General features: G+C 40.3%; 1 protein-coding gene across 2 annotated transcripts; it reads right to left on the bottom strand.

Moving 5' to 3' along the window:
• Window positions 1-5,149: 5,149 nt before the first annotated feature.
• lmod3 (leiomodin 3 (fetal)) lies at window positions 5,150-25,779 on the bottom strand. Of its 2 annotated transcripts, none has more exons than XM_052019017.1 (3): window positions 25,685-25,779; window positions 11,126-12,550; window positions 5,150-5,339 (listed from the first exon to the last, which is right to left on the bottom strand). In XM_052019017.1, the coding sequence occupies exons 1-3, from the start codon at window positions 25,694-25,696 to the stop codon at window positions 5,313-5,315; spliced, it is 1,464 nt and encodes a 487-aa protein (XP_051874977.1). In that variant the 5' UTR covers window positions 25,697-25,779; the 3' UTR covers window positions 5,150-5,312. The 2 variants fall into 2 exon arrangements, with proteins under 2 accessions (XP_051874977.1, XP_051874976.1); XM_052019016.1 differs by lacking the exon at window positions 25,685-25,779 and adding an exon at window positions 13,444-13,841.

Below are 25,779 nucleotides of genomic sequence, written 5' to 3' on the forward strand. Positions count from 1 at the left end.
AGTAGTATTGTACAAGATAGGTGTGACACGATGTGCTTGTATGACACAACCACCCCAACTATGACAACAAGACTGGATGGTTTCCTCCTTGCATTTTCTCTGCCAGTTTACTGTAAACAAAATTGATCTTATTTAACAGTTGTGTATCTGCTCAGTGCACTTCCTAGTACTGTAAATATCACCAGGAAATGCAGACAAGAGATTTCTGCAAATGCTGAAATCTGAAGCAACACGCACAAAATGCTGGAGGAACTCAGCCTGTCAGGCAGCATCTATGCAGGGAAATAAACAGTCGATGTTTTGGTTTGAGACCCTTCATCACGACTGGAGAGGAAGAGGGGCAGAAGCCAAAATGAAGAAAGGAGGGCGAGGAGCACAAGCTGGCAGGTGATGGGTGGGTGGGGGAGGGGAGGTGAAAGGGAATGATTCAAGGAGCAGAGAGGCGATAGGTAGAAGAAGCAAAGGACTGACTAAGGCGGAATCTGGTAGGAGTGGACAGTAGACCATAGAATAAAGGGAAGGGGGTGGGGAATAGAAGGGAGGTGATGGGCTGGTCATAAGGGGAAAGAGAAGGGGTGAGGGGGGCACAGCAGGGGTGAGGGGGGGCACAGGAATGAGGGAAAACAAAAGGTGGGGGGGGAAGAAATGCAGTTTCTGAATGATAGCTTTTGACAATGGATTCATATCTATTATTGGGGCTACGGTAATTGTAATGGGAAGGAAGATGCCAAGGAAGGTCAGTGTTGTAACACCTGGAAACCAGGAATTCTCTCCCAGATGCTGAAGGTGATAGTGACATCTCCCACCCCATGCAGCTGAAAGCTTTACTTGTTCAAGCTGCTGATTTCTTCCCCTTTTGTAATCTCCTCTGATTCTGTTTTTTTTAAAAAAATGCTTGATCAAGCTTTTGACTGCCTGTCCTAATGTCCTTGGCAGGTTTTATCTGCTTATGCACTAACATTAAAGCTGCTGTATAGGTACAAGAACTGTGGTGGTGATATAAGCACTGAATCTATGACACAGTACAATTGCTGCTTGGGAACAATTCCCACTTAGGTGGTTCATGAAAGATATGGATTACCCACATAGCCTATTCAAACTTATAATAGCACTATGGGAGCAAGCATAACACTGGTAAAGTTACATCTGTTTATGGGTAAAAGGATTACAATTGTTAACAAAACACATTCTTAGTAAGTACTAAAGTTTTCCTTGTTTTCTTCCAGGCTTTGTCTCTTCAGACTTTAATTTGCTGGGGTTTGTTCTCTCTTGCTAGCGTGATGGTTTGGAATATGTGGGTTGTTTTTTGTTTTGCATCATCCAGGGCTTGAATCTGGGACTTCCCAGAATGTATGGCTTTGCAGAACTAGGTACATTTATCCATAACCATGTGGATCATCTAGATTTTAAAGTCCATTGTTCAAACACTAGCTTGTCAGTAGCAAACTTGCCTCTGAATCCGAGGTCGAAGGGTTCAAATCGCATTCAAGACTTCACATAATCCAGTTATACACCAAAGTGCAGCACTCTTGTAGGAACAACAGTGGCTTCCCAACTATGATTTGATCATGTGATGGCTGATTTGTGACCTAATTCTAATACATTTAATAACTGGCCTAGTGTCAATTGCTATTTTGCAGAAAAAGTTCCAACTTTTACCACTGTTTGCTTGTGAAGGTATCTCTGAATTTCACTCTAAAAGCCAATTCTTCAAAATGTTAAACTCTAGACTCCAAATAGCATGCTTACTGTGGCCTCAACATTGTGTTATACAGTTGTGGCAATAACCTCCCTGAGATTGTAATCTCTGCTTTGGCCAGTTTCCCAGGTGTTGCCTTAACTACCTTTTTTTTTACATACGCATCTTGTTATCTTTTAGCATTCTGTGGATGTGCACCCTTTACTTACCTTCAACTTTTCTGAATCCTCTTATTTCTAGAGTATTTCTCTGGCTCGTTTGCCTCCTACAAATGCATCATTTCGCCCATCCACAGACTGAATTTCATTAGCCACTTTAGTCCAGGTGACCAGACCATTTGATATCTTCTTGCAACCAGCAATGTTTTTTTTCCTTTTTGCTGGCACTGGTTCATTGTCAAATTTCAAGGTTTCATCTCTACAACGTATACAAAATATTTTCTGATGGTTAACACTTTTAATTTACAAAATCCCTTTTGGATGGCATCACCTTCAATATTGAGGTATTGCAAAGGTTGTGTTTGCTGCCTCCAAGCAGTCTTAAAAGTGAAAAGGTGCTATTTAGAAGAGCTGGTGAAGTCTCCTTGGTGTCCTGGTTAATAATCTCTCCAGCATCATGACTTGATTAAATAACCTTTATCTTTGTACATCATTTAACAGCCATACTTCTTTCATTTGCAGCAGTGACTCTGCTTCAGAAGTATTTCATTACTTGTAAAATGCTTTGAGAGAACCCAAGGTTATGAAAGCACAAATAAATTCTTAAAAATACATTTTACTGATCCATTCATTCTAATTATTATCTTGATAATATTGATTCTCATTTTCTGTACCCTATCTGGGGATTTTAATCTAAGTACTGAGTGGAATTTTTCATTTACAGATTATAAATGCCAAATGATCTCTAACTTTCACTTAACATAACTTTTGGGCATTGGAAGAAGGTCATTAAGTTTGTCTGTTTCTAATTAATTTTGTCCTCACTTAATCCCTCCCCTCTTGGAAGGTCCTTTTAATTACCAAAAATTGCTTTTAGGTCGTGTTTAAGTGCATCTCCCCATTTTGTTTTTGTTACAAGATCTATTATGTTAAAAAAAGACTTCTGCTTGAAGTACCTTGCTTATCATATTTGCTTATTGTTTGCATTAATTTTGGAACAGGCTACAAAGCATATGAATTCTGCAGGTCAATAACATCACATAGCTTGACAGTTTGTGAAGGCAATTTTGGCTCTGCAACAGTGCCCTTGGCTACTGGGATTCCAAGAGGCCTAATAAGACCAGCTGTAGAGGTTGGTGTCGATGTTAATTTTACTTTTGTACTGATTACGTAAAAGCATTTTAAATTGGTCCAAAGTTGTCAGGGTTGCCAAGTACAGTTTTAAAAATGGTTCATTTTTGACTATTATTAGTTTTTGCTTTTTGCTAATTAATAATTTGTCTATGTGCATTAGTGCCAGTTGTGAAATCGAATTCTAGGGATTTGAGGATTGACCTTAAACTACTAAAGCTGCTGGACTATCATGTGGAAATAAAACTCTTGACCTTCATGGAAAGAAACCACCAGCCCAATTAGGTCTAGCAACCTTAAACTATTTGACTGATTCTTGATGTCATAAAGACAATAGGGATGAGCAATAAATACTGTATTCCTACTGTATACAATGAATGCCATTGAGAATATCTAAACTTTACAATAGCAGATTATATTGTTGATCCTTTGTTAGAACAATTCTAATAGGTGATTTTTTTCACCAAGTTTTTTAAGCAAGGCTGTTAAAGCTTTTCAATTTAACTGACCTTGATGAATACAATTTTACAACTGATACAGTTTATTATGTTACACTGGTTTGTTTTCTTTGTTTCAATGGATAAATGAGCTGAAGTTCAGAATTTAGAAAGATTTTCTTGAAACGTACACTTAAATACAGCTTGCAATTTATTGTAGTTTTTTGATGTTTGGGTACAATTTTGCTAAAAGACTTTAGTTTTAAAGCTGGGTGTGAATAATGTCAAATGTTCCAAATTGGGAACTATTACTGTTATGATAAGTATTAACAATTTGTTGACTCAATTCCATATAGCCTCTCAAAGATTGCAGGAATTTATCTTAATCTTGCAGCTTGCTACATTGCTACACCCAGTACCTCTGTTTTGAACTAGTCAAGTTGATTTGACTGGAATGTACTGAAGCTGAGATGTTAAACCATCCACAGGAGACAGTCACTCATGCACCTTTGAATTTTGAACAACTTCAAAAGTCATGGAAAAGGTACACAGCCAATGCACCTGCTCCCCCTAATAACAAATTTAATTGTTAAATAGCTTTGTCACTGAGTGGAGTTCTTTGCTAACAGGCAGTGTAATTTGGGTTTGATGGAGTCATGGTCATAGTGTAATACAGCATAGAAACAGGCCCTTTGGCCAACTCATCCACGCCAACCAAGATGCATACCTAAGCTAGTCCCATTTGCCTGTATTTGGCCCATATCTCTCTGAATCTTTCCTATTTATGTACCTGTCCAGTGTGTCCTTTAAATGTTGTTATTGTACCTGCCTCAACCACTTCTTCTGGCAGTTTGCTTCATTTACGCACCATCCTCTGTGTGAAGAAGTTCCCCCGATCTTTTCCCTCTCACCTTAAACCTATGCCCTCTAGTTCTTGATTCCCTTTCCCTGGGAAAAAGAATGTGTGCATTTGCCCTATCTTTGTCCCTCATGATTTTATACACCTCACCTCTCAGTCTCCTACGCTCCAAGCCTTCCCAATTTCTCCCTGTAACTCAGGCCCTTGAGTCTTGACACCATTCTTGTAAATCTTCTTTGCATTCTTTTGAGCTTAATGACATCGTTCCTCTAACAGGGTAATGGAAACTGTACAGAATACTTGAGGTGTGGCCTCACCAATGTCTTGTACAATTGCAATGTAATGTCCCAACTCCTTGCAATTTGCAGTGCAATAGCACAATTCTTAACTCCCAGCACTAAGAAAATGTCCTGTAATGTTTAAGTTAGCTATACATTCTCTTTAATTGCAAAGCAAAATACTGAGCAGTCCAGAAAAATGGAGATATTTGTCATTGTAAATTTTCCACAGAAGATGATCCATATTGAAAGTTAAAAGGGCAAACTATAATAAATGCATTAAGTAATGCTCATCCAGAATATAGAAAAACTTACCACTTGATGTTTCACCAATAAACTGCAGTGGAGTGTGAGCTCTGTCCTTGACAACAGCATTATACAACAGTTTTCAGAGATCTAAATAAAAGCTTCATTGTGGACTGTAGGCCTTTGTAATATATCCAGTAATGTCAAATAAGAGCTATGATGCATCAGAATGATAAACACGAAGCTAATGTTTTACAATTTCATTTTATAAAACATTCCAGATTCCAAGATACGAATCAAAGTGAATAAATAACTTTCTAAGACAATTGGCTTTTTATGCATAAAGATAAACCCCTCCAACCTGTTCTTATTAATTGTTCCCACACAGATATGCAAACAGTAGGGATCTGTCAAAGGTTTATTGTGACACTCCTTCTTCATTGTTGCACGATTTTGAAATTTTTAGCCAAATGTCTGGCTTACTGGCTCTCCACATTAACAAGACTAACTCAACAGCTTTGGAAGTGGAACCTGTTAATGAAATAAAACAAAGAATGAATTTCAACATTTAGCTGAAATGCAACAGATTACGTAAGGATAGCAGAAGCCAAATGTCCTCTTACATTTTAAAGGAGAAGTAACATTTGTGTAGTGCCTGAGCAAGACCTTGCATCAGCCCTGAGTGCAGAGAATTAACCATACAATGTTCCCTTTAATGGCAAAACAAAATGTTCAGCAGAGAACTGCATTGGAAATCGGTAATTAACGAGGTGGCACAGGTATCAGTGGTCGGGCCTTAACCATTTATATTAATGACTTGGATGAAGTGGCCAAGTGTATGGTAACCACATTTGCTGATGATATAATGATAGCAAGTTGTGAGAAGGATACAAACATGCATAAATTGGTTAAGTGAATGGGCAATAGATTGGCAGAGTATAATGTAGGAAAATCGAGGTTATCCACATTTTGGAAGGAAGAATGAAAAGAAAATTATTATTTAAATGGAGTGATACTGCAAAGTGTTGTTTACAAAAGGATATGCAGCTCCTGGTACATGAAACACAAAGTTATCATGCAGTTACAGCAAGTAATTGGTAAGATTAATTGAATGTTGACTTTATCGCAAGGATTATGGATTATAAAAGTTTTGATGCAGTTTTATAGGTAGTGGTAAGGCTGCACAGGGAGTACCGTATCCACTTTTGGTCTCCATATTTAAGGAAGGATGTACTTGCATTGAAGGCAGTACAGAGAAGGTTAACTGGGTTAATTTCCTGGGAGGAAGGGTTTGTATTCATTACAGTGTAGAAAAATGAGAAGTGGTTTTACTGTATCATAAAAGATTCTGAGGGGAATTGATAGGGTGGATGCTGATGCTGAGAAGATGTTTCCCTTAGTTGGGTGGTGGGGGGGGGGGGGGGGGAGGGGTTAGAACCAGGGGGCATAGTTTCAGAATAAGGGGTCACCCATTTCACATGGAGATGAAAAAAAATTCTTTTCTCAGAGGGTCATGGATCTTTCAAATTGTCCACCCTAGAGACCTGTGCAAACAGAATTATTGAATATGTTCAAGGGAAAGATTGAAGACATTTCAACCACAAGGGAGTTGAGGGGTGTGGGGAGAGTGAGAAAGTTGTATTTAGGCTGAGATTGGATGAACCATAATCTTATTGAATGATGGTGCAGGCTCAAGGGGATGGCCACTTCCTGCTCCTGTTTCTTATGTACTTCTATATTGGGAATGGAATATGTTTATCCCTTCATTTCTGACATCTGTGATCACAGTTAATTTGATTCTGGAGACAGATACAACTTCTAGTATAAATGTAAATGAGACATCTTGATCACCATTTTATTTTGCTTTTAACCAATAGTTGCTGATATCAGTGGAAAATATTCATTTTTTTGGATTATAACATATTTCTGGCCTTGTCAAGGCATTAAGCTGTTAATTTAAAAATAGATTAATGTAGCTGTAGTAGACAATTTGGAAGTGTTAAATACTGACAGCAATGTAAAATCCTAGGGTTTACAATGAGTATGCCAAGAAATGTTTGACAATAATCTCTTTCATCATTAAAATTAAGGATAATATGAAAAGTTTCATTAAAATTCAATGTATGGTTAGTTTACCTTTTGACATTTCAGAGTTGGCTTTAGTCAATTTGCCAAGCTGCGTTTTGCTCTGGGGACGAAGATCTTGAATTTTGTGCAAATATGCTTTTTATGTCATTAAGACTTTGCACCTGAGTTCACCATGGAAATGTACTTTACAAAACTGCAGGATACAAGGACAGTGGATGAGGTAAAATAAAGGTACCAGAATGGTTTCTAGTACTTAAAGTGGATGTAACCAAACCTAAATGACAGCAGTTTCCAATTGCATCATCCCAACTGGCTCTTCTTTGCCATGAATGTACAATTCCTTTACACTTCCACATCAGTGTAGCCTGAGGGCTTTTGCTTCTTTCTTGAATACTGGCCCAAACAGGGATACCTATTAATGTCTTTGTCTTGGGAGTGCAGGGTATAATAATACTGAAATGTTCAATGATACATAAATTGCAAGTATAGTAAAGAGTGGTTTGGATTTGGTATGTGTAGCCTAATAGAAATAGATTCAATATCGTTCTCTGAAAAGTATTGGATAAATACATGAAGGAGAAAAAAAATTGTAGGCATGTAGGGAAAGAGCAGTTAAACTGGACTGCCTTGATTATTCTTCTAAATAAATTATGTAGATTCAATGAGCCATTATTTTCCTTCTGTTGTCTACTATGATTTTAGGAACTCACTGATTCATGTTTCTGGTGGCTTATAGTTCTGAGTTGCTGGATTATGAAAGTCCCAGGTATGATGTTTGTTCGTTTCGGTTATTTTTTTCTCAGGCACAACTGTTGACCATAGTTCCCCTGGGTTAGGGAAGGAAATATTGCCTTTGATACCTGCTTCAATCACTACCTAGTACCCTAGACAGAGATTCAAATTGTGTGGAAGTTAAGCGAGTTCAGCTGCTGGCATTTAGCAACCAGATATTCAGAATGTTAAGAATGCCACTGCATTATGTGTTATAGGATGACCAGTATCATAAGGTCCAGCTTTTGAAAAGAAGCATCAGACCTGTGAAACATCATTTAGTCCAACCAATACATGATGCCATTTTTGCTCAGCTTGAGCAGGCACAGTAGTGTAGCGGTTAGTGTAATGCTTTACAGCGCCAGCAACCCAGGTTCAATTCTGGCCACTGTCTGTAAGGAGTTTGTACATTTTCCCCGTGTCTGTGTGGGTTTCCTCCAGGTACTCCGGTTTCCTCCCACATTCCAAAGACATACAGGTTAGGAAGTCTTTGGCATGCTATGTTGGCGCCAGAAGCGTGGCGACACTTGCGGGCTGCCCCCAGAACACTAAGCAAAAAGATGAATTTCACTGTGTGTTTTGATGTACATGTGACTAATAAAGAAATCTTATCTTTACATATCTAAATCTGTTTGTAATACCCTTAATTCTCCCTCATGTATTTCTCTAACCTCCTCTTACAAGGATCTAATCCAGTCACTTCAGTCAATCCGTTTACTGCTTTGGTCTCCTTATTTGAGGAAGATATACTTGCAGGGGAGGTGGTGCAACAAGGGTTCAATAAATTGATTTCTGGATGAGGGCATCATCCTAAGGCTTGATTTCTGTGAAGTTTTGGAGAATGAGAAGTGAACTCATTGATAGGCAAGATTCTGATTGGAGTTGACAGAATAGATGCTGTGAGGAGGTTTCATCTGGTAAATGAGTTAAGAACTAAGGAACATTGTTTCAAGGGTTTGGCCACGTAATACCTGTGATGAGTCAGAATTTCTTATTCTGTGAAACTCTAGGAAACAAAGGCCTACTCTGCCCAGTCTCTTATACAATTCAGCATCTCAAAAATCAGTCTGTAGAAACCTCACTATATTCCCTCCAGAGCAAGTATATCCTTTTCTGGTAACCAAAACAATAAACAGTGGTTCCAGATCTGATCTCACCAAGGCTCGAGATAACTGGAGTAAGACGTCTTTACTCTTGTACTCAACTCTCTTACAATAAAGGCCAGCATCCCTTTTGGCTTATCTACACTTCTCACTGCCTCAGAAGAGCAGCCAGCAATAACCAAAGATCCCTCCCACCCAGGGTGTTCTCTCTTCTCCCCCCTTTCATAGCAGAAGCTACAAAAGCTTAAAAACATGCATCACCAGGATCATGGGCAGCTTCCATCCCTCTGTTATAAGACTCATGAACAGACCTCTTGCACATTAAAGATGAACTCTTGACCTCACAATCTACCTCGTCGTAGCCCTTGCATCTTATAGTCTACCTGCACTGCACTTTCTCTGTAACACTATATTTTGCATTCTGTTATTGCTTTTCTCTTGTACTACCTCAATGTACTTTGAAATGATCTGTATGGATGGCTTGTACAGCTAAGCTTTTCACTCTATCTTGGTACATATGACAATAATAAACCAATATTCCTATATATATATATACACATATATATATATATATATATATATATATATATATATGTACAATATTGCCTGCTGCATTTGTATATTCACTTACAGTAACACACTCAGGTCCTTTGAACACCAACATTTCCCCATCTCAACCATTTAAAAATACTCAGCATTTCTGTTTTTCCTGCCAAAGAAGATATCCTCACATTTTTCTACATTGTGCCCCATCAGCACTTTTCTTGCTCACTCACTCAACTTGTCTCTATCCCCTTGCAATCTCTTTGCATCCTTATCACTACTCACATTTGCACTTTGTTTCTTGTCATCAATAAACTTGGAAGCATTATATTTGATCTCCTTAGCCACATCATTGATGTAGATTGTGAACAGTTAGGACCCAAGTAGCAATCCCTGGGGTACCCCACCAATCACAGCCTGTCATCCTGAGGAGGACACATGTATTCCTACTCTGTTAACCAACATAACAAACTAATTTATTACCACAATTCTGTGTTCTAACTAAGTTCACTAATCTCCTATGTGGGACCTTATCAAAAGCCTTCTGACAATCCAAATACTTAATACCCACTGGTTACCCTTCACCTACTTAACTATATACATCTTCAGAGAGTTCAAGTAGATTAGTTGAGCATAATTTCTGTTTCATAAGCGCATGCAAACTCTGTTCAATCATATTTTTGCAAACTCTTCAATCATATTTTTATTTTCTAAAATATCCTTTGTTATAGATTCCAGAATTTTCCCAATTCCCTGTGGATGCTGAATTATAATTTAAGGCTGAGATTGATTTTCGCATAATGGGGATGTCGTGGTGTCTAAACAATAAACAAAAGTCATGATCTTACTGAATTGTGGAGTAGGTTCAAAGGGCCTCACGTATTACTCCTATTTCTTAAGTTCTTTTGTTCTTAAGCTCTATCAAAATATTTTTTCAATTCTCTCCATCTAAAAATAATCCTTAATGTTCACCTCTTTGCTTAACCTTAAATGACCTTCATCACAGCTTTTAACTGATGTGTATATCTACTCTGAAATCTTTTTTCCTCTACACTACTTGGATGCTTATTATTCTAGTAATATTACTTTATTTTTCTTTCTAAAATGTGTACTTTACCTATATCCAGGTTGGAATTTGTTTGCTAATTTTACACCCATTCTGCAGGTTTAATAATGTCTTGTAATTTGAGTGGCCCTCCTCAATATTGACAATACCCGAAAATTTGTGTCATGGACAAATTTAGAAATGATTTTGATCCCAAGGCATTAATATAAACTCTAAACAGCAGTGACCTTAGCACCAATTTTCCAGCAATCGAACTTTCTATCTTCTGATACACTTACCACTACTTTCAATGTTCTGTCTTGAAGCTAACCAGCTCTCCATTCTGCTATTTGTTACCTGAATTTGCAGGCTATGACCTTATTAATTTATTGATCCTGTATATTAATCTTTAAAAGATGCAATTGACGTAAAATACTAAAAAAGCCAGTATGCAGGCACAGCAGGCAATTAGTTTGGCAAATTTTGGACTGGTAAGGTTCATCCTCTCTACAGGTCTGATGAAAAGCTATGCCTGAAACATCAGCATTTTGCTCTCCTTCCCAATCCTGTTGAATTTGCTGAGTGTTTCTGTTCCTCTTTCAGATTTGCTGCAAACATGATTTCTTAAGAAGTGTCTAGGTTTGTTAAATAAGTTTAAAGCTTTGATTATTCATGGGGAAATTAATTTACTAATACTGGATAACTGGTGTTTACTGGAAAAAAAATTAACTAAAGCAATATGAAAGATTTGTGGAAATATTACTCACAGATTTTAAATAGGCCACGTTGCTCTGACGAATATCATTTAACAACTGATCTCGAGGGGTCCACTCAACCATAGGTGCCTGTCGAGTCCTGGGAACTGGCTTTAGCGACCTTATCATAGCCTTTAAGTTTGGTGTTTCATTCCCATCTGTTCTGTCTTGATCGACTTTTTTTTTACTCTGTTTTTTGGTTGTTTTTCTAAGTTGCACTTTTGGAGCAGTACTTGGCGAGCGATTGTGAAAGGCTATGGGTGGGAGGGAATGATCTTCACAGAAGGTGGAGAAACTCGGCATGTAGGCATCCAACATCGCCAGTGTGTCGGGAGAGATTTTCTGACAGGCATTCACCATGATTTCTTGCTCCTGTGCAAACTGGTTTCTTTGCTGCTCTAGTCTCTTCTGTCTTTGTTGATCCAGATTGTGACTCAGCAAGTTGGTGACTACCATCCTGGGCCCTGGCAGCTCAAAGTGATAACCCAGCTTCAGCAGGGTTGTGTTGGCTTTGAGAAGTCTGGCAATCTCCATCTCAGCGTGGTGCCCCAACATATGCCTCTGGTTGTGAAACCTCAGCTCAGTGAGGACCTCGTTAAATTGCAAGCACCTCATGATAGCCACAATGCCTTTGCCTGAGATGAAGTTGGACTCGATGTTGAGGGTAATGATTTTCTTGTTTTCTCTCAGCATATTGGCTATGGCAAAGGCAATATTATCATCGGCACCCGTGTTTGCGATGCTGAAAGAGGTCACATGCTTGTTCTTCTTCAAAGCTTCCACGAAGCTTTTCAGCATATCTTTTGGGACGTTTTCCACATTGTTCAGGTTGACCTCTTTAACATCCGGTTTGTTTTTGCGAACATTTGCCAGTGCCTCATCCAAAAGTGTCGGGTTTCCTGAAGGCCTCGCGGTAAGTTTGAGGAAACTACTGTCCATTTCTAGCTTCTTTCCTGCTTTTAATTTTCCCTTTGCCTCATTATTTTCTTGGTTTTCTTTTTGCGGTGTAGAAAGTTCTTCTTTGGGCTCTCCTTTGCTGTCATTGACTGCACCCTGATCTTCAGTGGAGGGGCCTGGATCTGCCTTGTTGCACAAGGGAGTGGTGTCTTCAGTCTTCTGTTGATCTGGGTTCTTCTCCACAACTTTCTCTGGGTTACTGCTTTTACCTTCAAGTTCAGGATCAGGTTCAGTCGCCGGCAGTTCTTTGTTTTGCTGTGCCTTCATCATCTCCACTAGCTCCTTCTCTTTCTCTGACTTGTAAGAAACCTTTTTACTCTCCAGCTTGCCATCTTCCAATTGCTGGATCTGCTGGCTATTTCCATTAAGGTTTTTGGCATTTTCTTCTCCTTTACCACAGTCTTCAGCCTCACTTTTATTCTTTCCTCCCTCACAGTCCTTTTCAACTGGTGTTTCATTGACATTTTTCACTACATTTTGCTGTTTGGAAAAGAGGAGTTTAAGTTTTGTTCATGTTTTTGCTTTCAGTAATGTAGAACTTCCTAACTCCCACAAAGCAGAGCTATAAACGCACGGTATAGGCGGCACGGTAGCGTAGCGGTTAGCGCGACGCTGTTACAGCTCCAAGGATCGGGGTTCGATTCCCGTCGCTGTCTGTAAGGAGTTTGTACGTTCTCCCGTGTCTGCGTGGGTTTCCTCCGGATGCTCCGGTTTCCTCCCACATTCTAAAGACGTTACGGGTAGGTTAATTTGGGGTTTACAATGGGCGGCGCGGACTCATTGGGCCGAAAGTGCCTGGTACCACGCTGTAAATAAAATTTTTAAAAAATTAAATATTTAAAATAAAGCTAACAAACATCTCTGTTCCAATTGAATGCAACCCTTCCACTGAGACTCAGACTGAATAATTTAGAGTCCTTCTTACACGTTTACCAAACTTTTCCATTTCAAAGGATCACGCGTTGAATTGCTTTGAAAATTGAAGGAGTGAAATGAATTAATATTACAGCACATGCCCTGGCTAGAACTCATTCCTTTAGCGAAATGACTGAATTTCTATTTATATACTTGACCCTATGTCTAACAAGTAAAGGGTTCCACTGAACATGGCGATAGAAGAGATACCAAAGTGTAATACCAACAATGAAGAAAGAAAAAGCCCGTTTATTTAATAACTCCTAACGTCCTCGGTACTCTAAATTGCAGTGCATGGATTTTATATTGCTGTTCCCGCGGATATTGTTATTTAGTTATCTTTGTTACATGGTTATGCTGGTTTTCACTGAGCCACCATCTCTTTGCCTTGCTGTAACCCAGCTCCAGTTCTCCGGGAGCGACCCGTTGTTGGGATGAGCCAGTTTGTACACACTCACCTCGCTGTCCAGCAGAGTGGCCGGAATCCTCTCTTCCTCCACGAGTCGACCCGATTCCTTCTCCCAGTACAAGTACTCAATCAGGGACCTGTGATCGAAGGAGCCAGTGGGGGCTTTCTCCGTGTGATCTTTCTGCCTGTGCCCCAGGGGCACAAGCGGGTCAGGGTCCAGGTCTTCCATCTCGCTTTGCAGTTGCTTTAGTTCTTCAGCAGACAATGTTGCGAGGATCTCGTCCTCATCCAGTTCCCCGCTGGTGCCTGCCCCCGCTTCACACTCCTGGCTTCCGCAGTCAGACATGGTGCCGGCCCGAGTGTGACCCACTAACAAGTGTTACCACTGAGTGTTTCCCTCGCTCTTCGGAGAAAGTGTCCAGAGTGCAGCCGGCAGCAACAACCCGAACGGCGCTCCTGTGCCTGCGCTCTATGTTAAGCCCGGCGCTGCGCTCTGCCAAGGTATTTTTGGGACATGCGAGCTTGTGCCAGCTCCAAGTTACCCTGACATTTCACTACAGCTGCCTCCCTTTTTCGTCGATCCACGGGTCACGGAAGGTTTTCGAGAACATTCGTTGGCAGCGTAACCTAAAACTACTCTGACAGATGGCACTAACGACGTAAATATTAGTGTATACAACCTGGAGGTCTTGGGGACGCGAACGTGCTGTTCACGCCATCGTTTGTTCTGACTTACTAATTCCCACTCACTCGGCAACACTTGTAGCTGCTTGTTAAAGAGTTCATTTCAGTAAAGAGACTCCAGTAAGAAATCCAGCCTGAGAATGCAGTGTAGAGCAAGTTCCCCCCCCCCCCCAATAAACTTTATTCGTAAAAAAAATACTGTATGCAGGAAATACAACGCAAGCAGTACAAGTCTTCCTTTACATTTATAATGTTATCAAGTCAATCCATTCACTGTCATTAAACCAATGCATTCTATTTACAAAGCACCGATGTCAGTCATCTGGCCTCTTTGAACAATACACCCAAAATATTGAGGGGCTGTTAATAGGAGCCCACCTCTCAGTATCCAGTGGTAGCAGGACCTTAGATTGCTGTCTCTCCCCAACGCAGTACAGAGCAAGTGCAACACTGTTGGAAGTACAGTTTTACCAACAAGGCAGTAAACACAGACCCTGTTCCTCCCCCCCCCCCCCTCCCTTAAATGGAGATTAAAGATCATAGAGTCATAGATCCCTCAACATTATTTCAGATAGGAATTATCTGGATGTCATCACTACTATTTATCCCTAAATCAACATTGCTAAAACACATTATGTCGTCATAATCATATTTTTGGTTGCTGAGCACTAAATGGACCATGGTGGTTCCCACATTACATACTGACTACAGTCTAAAAGAAATGGACAGAAAGAATGAGTGAGTTTGCTGAAGTGGACTGCTCCAGCAAAACTACTTTATCTTATGAATAAGTAGAGTTTTCCTTTTATACAATAAGTAGGTCTTTCCTTTTATACCATAATCTGCTGTCTAGTTAAGAAGGTGTGCAATTAATCAATGCTGATCAACTCTACTTTTTCATAAGATAAAGTAGTTTACTGGAGCACACCAGTAGCACTTGAACATGATTGGCCTGAACCTTATATGGAACATGGAACAGTACAGAACAGGAAAAAAGCCCTTCGGCCCACGATGTCTGCGCCAACCGTGATGTCAAATTAAACTAAACCTATCTGCCTGCACATGATCCACATCCCTCCATTCCCTGCTTTTCTAAATGCCTCTTAAACATCACTATTACCACCACCGCCCCCCACCCCCCAACAGCTCGTTCCAGGCATCGACCACTCTCTGTGTTAAAAAAAACTTGCCTCTTTAAACTTTCCTCCTCTCACCTTGAAGCTATGCCCTCTAGTATTTGCTATTCCCACCCTAGGAGAAAGACTCTGACTATCTATCCTCTCATAACTTTATACACTTCTATCAGGTCTCCCCTCAGCCTCCAGCCTCCAAAGCTCCAGAGAAAACAAACTCTCCTTATAGCTAACACTAAGCTACATCCTGGTGAACCCTTCCGCACCCTCTTCAAAGCCCTTCTCCTACATCCTTCCTGTTATGCAGTGACCACAACTGCACACATACTCCAAATGTGGTTTAACCAAAGTTTTATACTGCTGCTACATGACTTTCTGACTTTGGGACATACTGTATTCAGTGTCCCAACCAATGAAGGCAAATGTGCTGTATCCCTTCTTTACCACCCTATCTACTTGTGTTGCCACTTTCAGGGAGCTATGAACTTGCACCACAAGATCCCTCTGTATATCAATGCTCCTCAGGGTCCTGCCATTTACTGTACACTTTCCTCTTACATTTGACCTCCCAAAGTGCAATGCCTCACACTTGTCCAGAAAAACATTCATCTGCCATTTCCCTGCCCACATTTCCAACTGGACTATATCCTGCCGAATCCTTTGACAACCTTCCTCACTAGCCATAACTTCACCAATTTTTGTTGTCTGCAAACTTACTAATCAGCCCACCTTCATTTTCATCCATTTATATGTATCACAAACAACAGAGGCCCCAACATTGATCTCTGTGGAACACCGCTGGTCACAGATCTCCAGTCAGAGAGACACCCCTCGACCACTACTCTCTTGTCTTCTATGGCCAATCCAATTGTGATTCCAGTCTACCAAGTCACTGTAGATCGCATGTGTCTTAATCTCCTGGATCAGCCTACTATGAGGGACCTTGTCAGATGCCTTACTGAAGTTCATGTAGACAACACCCACTGCCCTACCATCTTCATCACCTCCTCAAAAAACTCAGTCAAGTTCATAAGAGATTACCTGCCCCACACAAAGCTATGCTGACTATCCCTAAAAAGCCCATGACTTTCCAAATGTGTAAATCCTATCCCTAAGAACCCTCTCCAGTGGATTTCCTACCACTGATAATAAGGCTCACCAGCCTATAATGGATTATTCCTATTGCCCTTCCTAAACAAAGGAATAGCGTTGACTACTCTCCTGTGCCCTGGGCCCTTGCCTGTGGCTAGGGAGGATACAAAGATCTCTGTCAAGGCCCCAGCAAGCTCCTCTCTTACCTCTCTCAATAACCTGGGATAGATTCCATCAGGCCCTGGGGAGTTATCCATCTTTAAGAGATCCAACACCCTTCTTCTTCTTCTTGATATCAACATGTCCTAGAATATTAGCATACCCCACACTGATCTCACTATCCTCCATGTCCTTCTCCTTGGTGAACACTGATGCAAACTACCTCTGGCTCCAGGCATAAATTCCCTCCTTTGTTCTTGACTGGTTATATCCTCTTGTTGTTAATGTATGTATAAAGTGCCTTGAGATTTTCCTTAATCCTGCTCACCAAGGATATTTAATGCCTCCTTTTGGCCCGCCTAGTTCCCTGTTTGATTTCTTTCCTGCTTTCTTTATGTTCCTTAAGGGCCCCTTCTGATCTTAACTTCCTAATCCTTATATAGTCTTTCTATGCCTTTTTGAATACGTTTACAGTATCTCTCATTGTCCAGCTTCCAAAACCTTGCCATCCTTATTGTTCTTCCTCACTGGAACATGCTGGTCCCAAATTCTGATCAGCTGGTCCTAACGTGGACTTACCTAATAACAGCTGCTCCTAATCTACTCTCCCCAGCTCTTGCCTAATAATGTTGTAGTTTGCCTTTCCCCTATTTAGCACTTTCTCCCTGGAGGTCCAGACTGATCCTTACTCATAATTATCTTAAAACATAAGGAGTTGTGATCACTGGTCCCAAAGTGCTCTTCAATCCCAATTACCTGGCCAGGCTCATTTCCCAATACAAAGTCTAGTGTGGCCCCTTCCCCGGTGGGATTTTCCATATACTATTTTAAGAAACCTTCTTGGATGTACCTAACCAATTCTGTCCCACATAAGCATTTGGCACTAAGGGAAACCCTTTTAATATCAGAGAAATTAACATCACCCACGATGACAACCCTGGTGCTTTTACATCTTTCCATGATCTGCCTACATATCTGTTCTTCTATCTCCTGCTGGGTTTTGGGAGGACAAGACTTTATCCTTGCCCGTTAGTAATTCTGCTCATTTATGTCATGTAATTGTATGGAGGTTCAGGGCTCTCAAGAAAAGACCAAAGTTCAAACTTCCACAGCTGATCACCACTTTTGGGACAATTGCGCTTAGCTGTTAGACTCCTAATGGAGCCCAGCAGAGTAATGCCAATGTCTGCAGGCTTTCCAGCATTTAGGTTGGGAAGAAACTGAACCTGCATCGGGTTAACCAAGCATTGCTTCATCAGGCCCATTTATTTTAATGGATGAAATGTCTGCAGAGGGAAGCATAGTTATTTCCTCTTTTTGATTTAATTGGGTTCATTTTAATTATTTAATTGTTTTTAACTATTTCCCTGAGTTTTAACCTATTTAAATATTTTAATGTACTTTTAATTTTAATAGCTTTGGAATGTTTGTTAATGTCACTCTTATTGACAGGTTTGGTAGCTGGTAAGCCTTAATTGATTCTTGTTACTTCTGGGGGCAGGGCTTATCACTGTTAATTGGAAAACTCTGTCTATTGCCCAGGGCCTGGCTAATCATTTGATGCAGTCTTTGCAGAGTGTCCTGAGGATCCACTCTCTAGGTAAGTTGGGTTTTGACTTTGGGTAACTGATGAGTTTTGGCAGGTTGGCAGTCAGGAGAAGGTCCAGGATATTATTTCTGTGACTGTGAGGAGCTTTCTGATCTTCATTCAGCATTTTCCTTACCAGTCCAGCTGAATTCAGGATCACAAGGAGATCTGTTTTTTTTACACTTTTTCAGTTGTCCTTGCAGTGTTTGCTTTATACTATTATAGTTCATAAAGCCATTGGAAATCAACAGATAAGTTGTGGCAAATACTTTGCAATGACATTAATGAATAACTTGAAGTTCTAATGTGTGTTGACTTTGACAGTTACTTTGCATAATACACAATATGTCAAAAAAACAAATGCTATGATTCCTGGGCTAAGTTGAAGATCCATCTGACTTGGAAAAGATTAAATACCACCTGTTGTATTTATCTACTGTGTGCTCAGAGGTTTGGAATGTGAACAAAGTGTTATCCAGTCCAGATGGTCCTGCAGTTGTTCATTTGACTTAGAGGCACAAGTGCCAGTATTAGTGTGAAAGATCTTTAAAACATATTGCAGGTGTGTCTTTTTTTTTGTTGATTTTTTTTAGTCAGCAGTTTGCTTGTAGGAATAATGTTCACCATTATTCATTCCATTTTATTTGGCTTCAAAAATGTTTGCCTTGTTTCCATTGTGATGACGTGAAATATTTTTGATCTTGTAAAGTAATGGTCTTGTAACATATTGGAAAAATCAATGGTCTGTGATAAAATTTTCTTCATGACAGTCCTCTGTTATGTATCACAACCTTGTGTGAAATCATACAGGTTGCTTGCTGGTCTATAAGCTACCAGTATCTTTTGGTAAGTATACAGAATAATTCTATACATTCTTTGCTTGGGTGTTGTTATTATTAATTTACACTAAATGCATATTAAATACATGCACTATAGAAATCATTTAAAGATTTCTGCTCTTTTCTATTGCCCCATGTCCCTTTATAGCCTGCTAAAGAGGATTTGCAATTAATCTTGTATTGGAAATGGAACTAAGAAAGTTCCAGAAGCTTTTACTTAACAATTTTGTACAATTTATTCTTCCATTTTCTCCGAACTCTTTATCAGCATCTTCACAGGGTAATGACAGTAGTCCAATAATTAAATCATGGTTCAATTATTAATGTATGGGTCTTAATTATGAGTCAAGGCAGGGTATACAGTGGTGAAGAACACTAGCGTGAAGTCTGAATTCGGTGACAGTCTCATGGTTCCTACTGATGTTTTGCAAATAGCAACTCATTAGAGCGTAAGAGAATGGGAGGTGATCTTAGAAGTGTGTAAAATTACGGGGTGCATAGGGTGAATGCGCACAGTCTTTTTCCGAGGGTTGGGGAATCAAGGACCAGGGGCATGGGTTTAAGGTGAGAGGGGAGAGACTTAATAGGAACCTAAAGGGCAACTTTGTCACCCAGAATGGTCTGTACGTGGAATGAGCTGCCAGATGAAGTGGTTGAGGAAGGTACATTTAACAAATTTAAAAGGTACTTGGACGAGTACATGGATAAAAGTTTAGAGGGATATGGGCTAAATGCAGGCAGATGGGACTACTTAGATGGGAATCTTGGTCAGCATGGACCAGTTGGCCAAAGGGCCTGTTTCTGTGCTGTATGACTCCATGTAGTTACACAAAGGTAAATCTGGTCAACCTAAGCAGCTTAATTTACGAATTATATACTTGTAATTATTCAATATAGTTCATTAAAATTCTGTAATTAAAAATCTGGTTCTGATGTGATTATAGCCATTCATGGTTGTTTTATCATTTACAAGTTTATTGAAATTAGGCAGAAGATTAGAAATCTAGGGGCATTCACAAAGCTGTCACTGATTTTTAAAAATTCAGATGAAAGGAGAGGCTGAGTAATTTTATAAAACAATACTTAATTTAGCGAAAGAGAAATAAAGGACTGCAGATGCTGGAATCTAGAAGAAAAACACAATGATGCTGGAGGAACTCAGCAGGCCAGGCAGCGAAAGAGTCAAGGGAGATTTAGTAATTTTATATAATTTCTGTTGTAGAGGTGGGGGCAGATTTTTTTTTCCCCAAGTTTTTTATTCTGCTGGTTATTTTGCAAGAGCCAAGTGTTTTGGTCAAGAGAGACTTACAAATCATTTGCAGAATAATATTCACCTTTTTAAGGATTAATGGTTTTGAAGGGATTAATGGATATACATTGAGTGATTAGCCATTGTTTGATTACTGTCATAGAAGATGGTGTATTTTACATTAATGGGTATTAATCATTGTCGTGGTAGACTGTGTGCCACACATAGAACAATATACTTTTCAAATAACTAGTTTTGTGATTTGCGTTCTGTCAAGATGCTAATATTGTTTTATCAGAAGATTTCCTGAAGACCAATGTTGTTCATTTGACCCAAGTATTTTGCCAGTATATTGGAACAATTTATTGCTATGGACTCAGTTACCATTATGTATTTTAATGAGGAATAACTCATTGATTGAATGCAGTGTTATCGGTTTTTAATACAGTATGCAAACAGCTGGAGGAACTCAATGGGTCAGGCAGTATCTGTGGAGGCAGAGGGATGATCGTCAGATGAAGCTGGGGAGGGGAGGGTGGCGGTAGGGTGGGGCTGGAAAGTGACAAGTGGAGACAGAGCAGCAGTTTTTGGAATCTGATAAGTTGAACCAGAAAAGGGAGGGACGACAGGCAGATGGAACCAGTAGAGGAAAGCAGAAGCGGCCCAGTGGGTTAAGTGTGTGTGACGGGCAGATTGAACCAATTAGGGTAGGGGAAAGAAACTGGGGGTGGGGTTTGAGAGAACCTGGGTGGATCAGAAGGAGAGAGAGAGAGAGAACACAGGAAGTGCAAGTTACCTGAAATTGGGAAAATTCAATGTTCATGTTCAAATTGCCTCGCCCTGGCAGTGGAGAAGGCCAAGGACAGACAAGTTGGTTTGGGAAGGGGAATTGAAATGGCATACAACTGGGAGCTCATGATGGCCATTGTGGACAAAGTGTAGGTGCTTGGCAAAGTGGTTGCCTAGTCCATGCTTTCGTCTCTGACGGAGAGGAGGCCACATCGAGAGCACCAAATACATTAAACAAGATTGGAGGAGGTGCAAGTGAGTCTCTGCCTCACCTGGAAGGGCTGCTTAGCTCATTGGATGGTGGTAAGGGGGGGGGGGGGTGGCGGAGGTGTAGGGACAGGTGTCCCTTGCCCTTCCTCACTCCTTTCTGCAGGGACCACTCTCTGTATTTGCTCATCCCTGTCCCCTGGTACTTTCCCCTGAAACTGTAGGAGGTGCAACACCTGTCCCTACAGCTCTTCCCTCCCCACCATCCAGGGACCTAAACAGGAGAGGCACAGATGCGCGTGCACCTCCTCCAACCTTGTCTAATGCATTCACTGCTCTTCAGGTGGCCTTCTCTACACCTGCAAGACTAAGCAACCATTTTGAGCACCTGCACTTTCTCTGCAATGGCCATCTTGAGCTCTCAGTTGCATGCCATTTCGATTCCCCTTTGCACTTCCTCACCAATCAGTCTGACTTTGGTCACGTCCACTTCCAGGGTGAGGCCAAACGCAAACTGGAAGAACAGTACATCATATTCAGCCTTGGTAGTTTGCACCACAATGGTATGAACATTGAATTTTCCAATTCCAAGTAACCCACAGCCCCCTGTGTACCTTTCTTTCTTCCTCCGATCCACACATGTTCTCTCAATCCCCCAGCTGGTTCCATCTGCCCATCATCCCTCTCACTTGACCTGAAACATCAACTATCCCTCTGCCTCAACCTGCTGAGATACTTCAGCAGTTTGTTTTTTTTTCGCTCCAGATTCTAGCATCTGCAATCTCTTGTCTCTATAATTCAGTATGTGTTGGAGCAAGTACAGAACTTGTTCAATATCAGCTTTGAATATTTGAATATTGTGCCGAACTAAGCTGATGACACCCAATCCCTTCTCCCTGCACATGATCTATATCCCTCCATTCTCTGCATATTCAATTACCTATCTAAGAGCATCTGAAACGCCTTTATCATATCTGCCTCCACCACCACCCTGGCAGTGCATTCCAGACACCTGCCACTCTCCTTTTAAAAGAAACAAACTTGCTCCACACACCTCCTTTGAGCTTTCTCCCTCTCGCCTTAAATGCATGTCCTCTAGCATTAGACATTACGACCCTGGGGGAGGAAAAGATACCGGCTGTGTATCTGTGTCTCTCACAATCTTATAAACCTCTCTCAGATCTCCCGTCAGGCTCTGCTGCTCCAGTGAAATCAACCCAGCTTGTCCAACCTCTCCTTATAGTACATGGCCTCTAATCCAGGCAGTATCCTAGTAAATCTCTTCTGCACCCTCTCCAAAGCCTCCACATCCTTCTTGTAATGGGGCAACCAGAATTGAATGCAATACTCTGCTTGCGGCCTAGCCAGAGTTCTATAAAGCTGTAACATAGCTTCCTAACTCCTGAACTCAGTGCCTCGACTAATGAAAGCTAGCATGCCATATGCCACCTTTACTACCCTATTGACTCATGTGGCCACTTTCAGGGAACTATGAAATTGGACCCCAAGCTCCCTCTGTCCATCAACACTGTTAAGAGTCCTACCATTAACTGTGTTCTTTCCCTTTACATCTGATTTCCCAAAGTGCAACACCTCACACTTGCCCAGATTAAACATCATCTGCCATTTCTCAGCCCACATCTGCAACTGGTCTATATCCTGCTGTATCCTTTGGCAACCTACTACAATATCCACACCACCAATCTTTGTGTCATCTGCAAACTTACTAACCCACCCATGCACGTTTTCATCCAAGTCTTTGTGTACATATAGCACAAACAGCAGAGGACCCAGTACCAATCCCTGTGGAACACCACTAGACAGGACCTCCAGCCAGAATAAGACCCATTCCCCACTACCCTCTGTCGTCTGTGGTAAGCCAATATTGAATCCAAAGGGCCAAGTCACTGTGGCACTATATGAAAGTTACTACCTCAAATTAGTGATACTTTTACAGTTTGTTTATAATTCAAGTGATTGCTTTATTATTTTAATATATTGTACACAGAAACTACACTTTACTATATTCTGAATTTAAAGAGGATGATGTTAGCAAGGTTTAATTATTCAGTACAATAAAATTTCTGGTCAAATCATAAAATTTCAGCCTTGAAAACATTTTATCCATTGCCTTCATTTATGACAGCTACTTTCAGCAAATAAATTGATCTATGACTGTCCTTGCACAGCTGTACTAAACATAGAATTTTAAATGTTTGGTGAGGCAGTAATGCCTCTTGGGATTTGGAAAATATTGTTTTTTTTTAATTTCAATTTTGTGTCTGATGCAATTTAAATGCCCTATATGTATTATTACTTTGCAGTGTAACAGATGCAATGTATTACCTCATGTAAATTTAGTAGTTTGCCAGGTATTGATTTGTATTTAAAAAGTTTAAAAAAAAATTAGATGCTGAAAAGTTTCTCTCTCCACAGAAGCTGCCTGGCCTATTTGTTACTTCCAGCATTTTGGTTTTTTTTATTATTACTTTAGTCGGCTGCACAGTAAGTACATAATATAATGTCTCCACTGTGCAAAAAGTGCTTGGATAAATACTTAGCAATGCCTTCTCAGTGTGAGTAATGGTGTACGTGTCTAGTCTTCTGTTTAAATTAGGGGATGACAGTCCCATATTCCTTGTGGTATACGTGCCAGTAAAACACGTGTAACATGATGCAGTTTGTGATTGAAATCAGGCAGTAAGTGAAATAACTTGATATTTGTGTTGGTCACTTGGGTCTTAGTGAAATACAAGCCGGTGTCAGTACTTTATTAGTCACTTGGGATTGCATGAAGATTCATATTTGAAGGAAAAGCACTGATATTTTTAGCAAGAGGTCAGAGATGAGTCATGATATGGTTTATATTTTCTGCAACATATGGCTTCTTATTCAGTGTCCAGGCAACATGATTTCCTTTGTGAGTTATCTTCCTGTCATCACTAAAGAAAATGGGGTAATGGTCCAATACAGAAGCCAACGTAGACATGATCACATCAAACCTTTCCTGCCCTGCCCTCGTCTCCCAGTACAGATTGGAAAGCTTCACCTGTGAGATTCTCCCTTCCTGGACACAGCCATGATCAGAATGGTATTTTAATTTCCACAAGGCCTCCTTAGTTGGATTCCCCCGTGGCTTATTTATTAAAAGTTTTTCCCAGGTTGCACCTAGGTCAAGAAACTTTGATTCCTCAGCTGTGGTTTTTATTCTAACTGGCATATCTGAGATTAAAAGCAAGTTTTTAAAGGAGAAGGGACCTGGATAGCCCACTGTGTCACACTGTTGTTCTCTGTAGGTAGGAAAATATATTTTTTTAAAAAAAAGCTGCAGATGCTGAAAACTTGAAATAAAAGCAGAATACTGCTTGACCTGAGTGTTTCCAGTATCTGTGGGAAAAGAAACAAGCTAACCCTTAAAAGCCAAAGATTATAATAAAGGCAGTAATCGCTAAAGGAAGAATAAGAAAACGTATTGATTATCCTTCAGAATAATAAATGCATCTCAAATAGAACCCTACTTTTGTTAGATTTGCTAATTATCTGCCTGAACTCCATAGTAACTACATATTCCTGTGGTGTTATAATGTATCCTTGTCCATAGAAATTTCAAAGGAATTCCTTGAGACAGTAAGTTAAGAAAGAACAAAATAGATTAGAAACTTTTTCATATAGCAAAACAGTTGTATGCAAAATGTAAAGGAATTGATCAAAAAAGTTAATCTTTGAATGTAGTTGTGTACGTACTATGTGGTTGATTGTTGGTCCTCTGCATACACCATGCTGACTGATGGTGAGGTCCTGACATGTGCACTGGCATCACACATTTAGATGCATTTCTATCAAGTTTCACTGACTTAAGTTCCTCCATGACTTCAGGTGAACCCTGTCCTACAATCTGTTGTCCTACTTGACAGTTTCTGTTAACTTGGTCCTTGCAGGGTGTTGTGGGAGCACTTTTCTTTCAGAATCTGGACTAATGTTCAGTCAAAAGAGATGCAAAGGACACTATCTCATAAATAGAATGAGGGCTTTATTATAGCAATGAATAATACAGACAAAAAGTGTACTTATACAGCCAATTGCCTTGCAACTGATCCCATGCCTACTCTGTTCTTCAGTGAGTCCTGCATGAAGCCCTATCCTGAATCTTGAGGTCCTGATTTTCCCCTTCACTGACTGAAGCTCCCTTCCTCCTTGACCATGGGTGAATCCTGTCCTGCAATCTGTTGTTCTACTTGATTTTTTTGTTGACTTGGCCCTTGCAGGGACTTCTGCATTGCAAACAATGCTTTGGAATATCTTGGTAAGAGCCCCAAACACCAAACATACATTGGTCAATCGGGCACCAAATTTCACAAGCCTTTTTGAAGCATAATTTCCAGACTATTGCCGTGAGATATGACAATAAATATACACTTTACAACTCACCTTTTTTTCTTTATTGCCATGCCTTTCCTGACCTCAAAATGACTTGGTACACAAAGCCATAGTAACAAGAATTAAATGAACTGTAATTTTTCTCGATGATGATGCTGCTAAGGGCCAAATACCTGGTGAGACATCAGAGTGAACTTGAATCTTCTATGTCCACTTGAAAGGCCAGATTCAGCCTCGGCTTAACGTGTCAGTTAGATGATTCAAACCA

This window comes from Pristis pectinata, chromosome 6 (genome assembly GCF_009764475.1).
Source record: "Pristis pectinata isolate sPriPec2 chromosome 6, sPriPec2.1.pri, whole genome shotgun sequence".
Lineage (NCBI taxonomy): Eukaryota > Metazoa > Chordata > Chondrichthyes > Rhinopristiformes > Pristidae > Pristis > Pristis pectinata.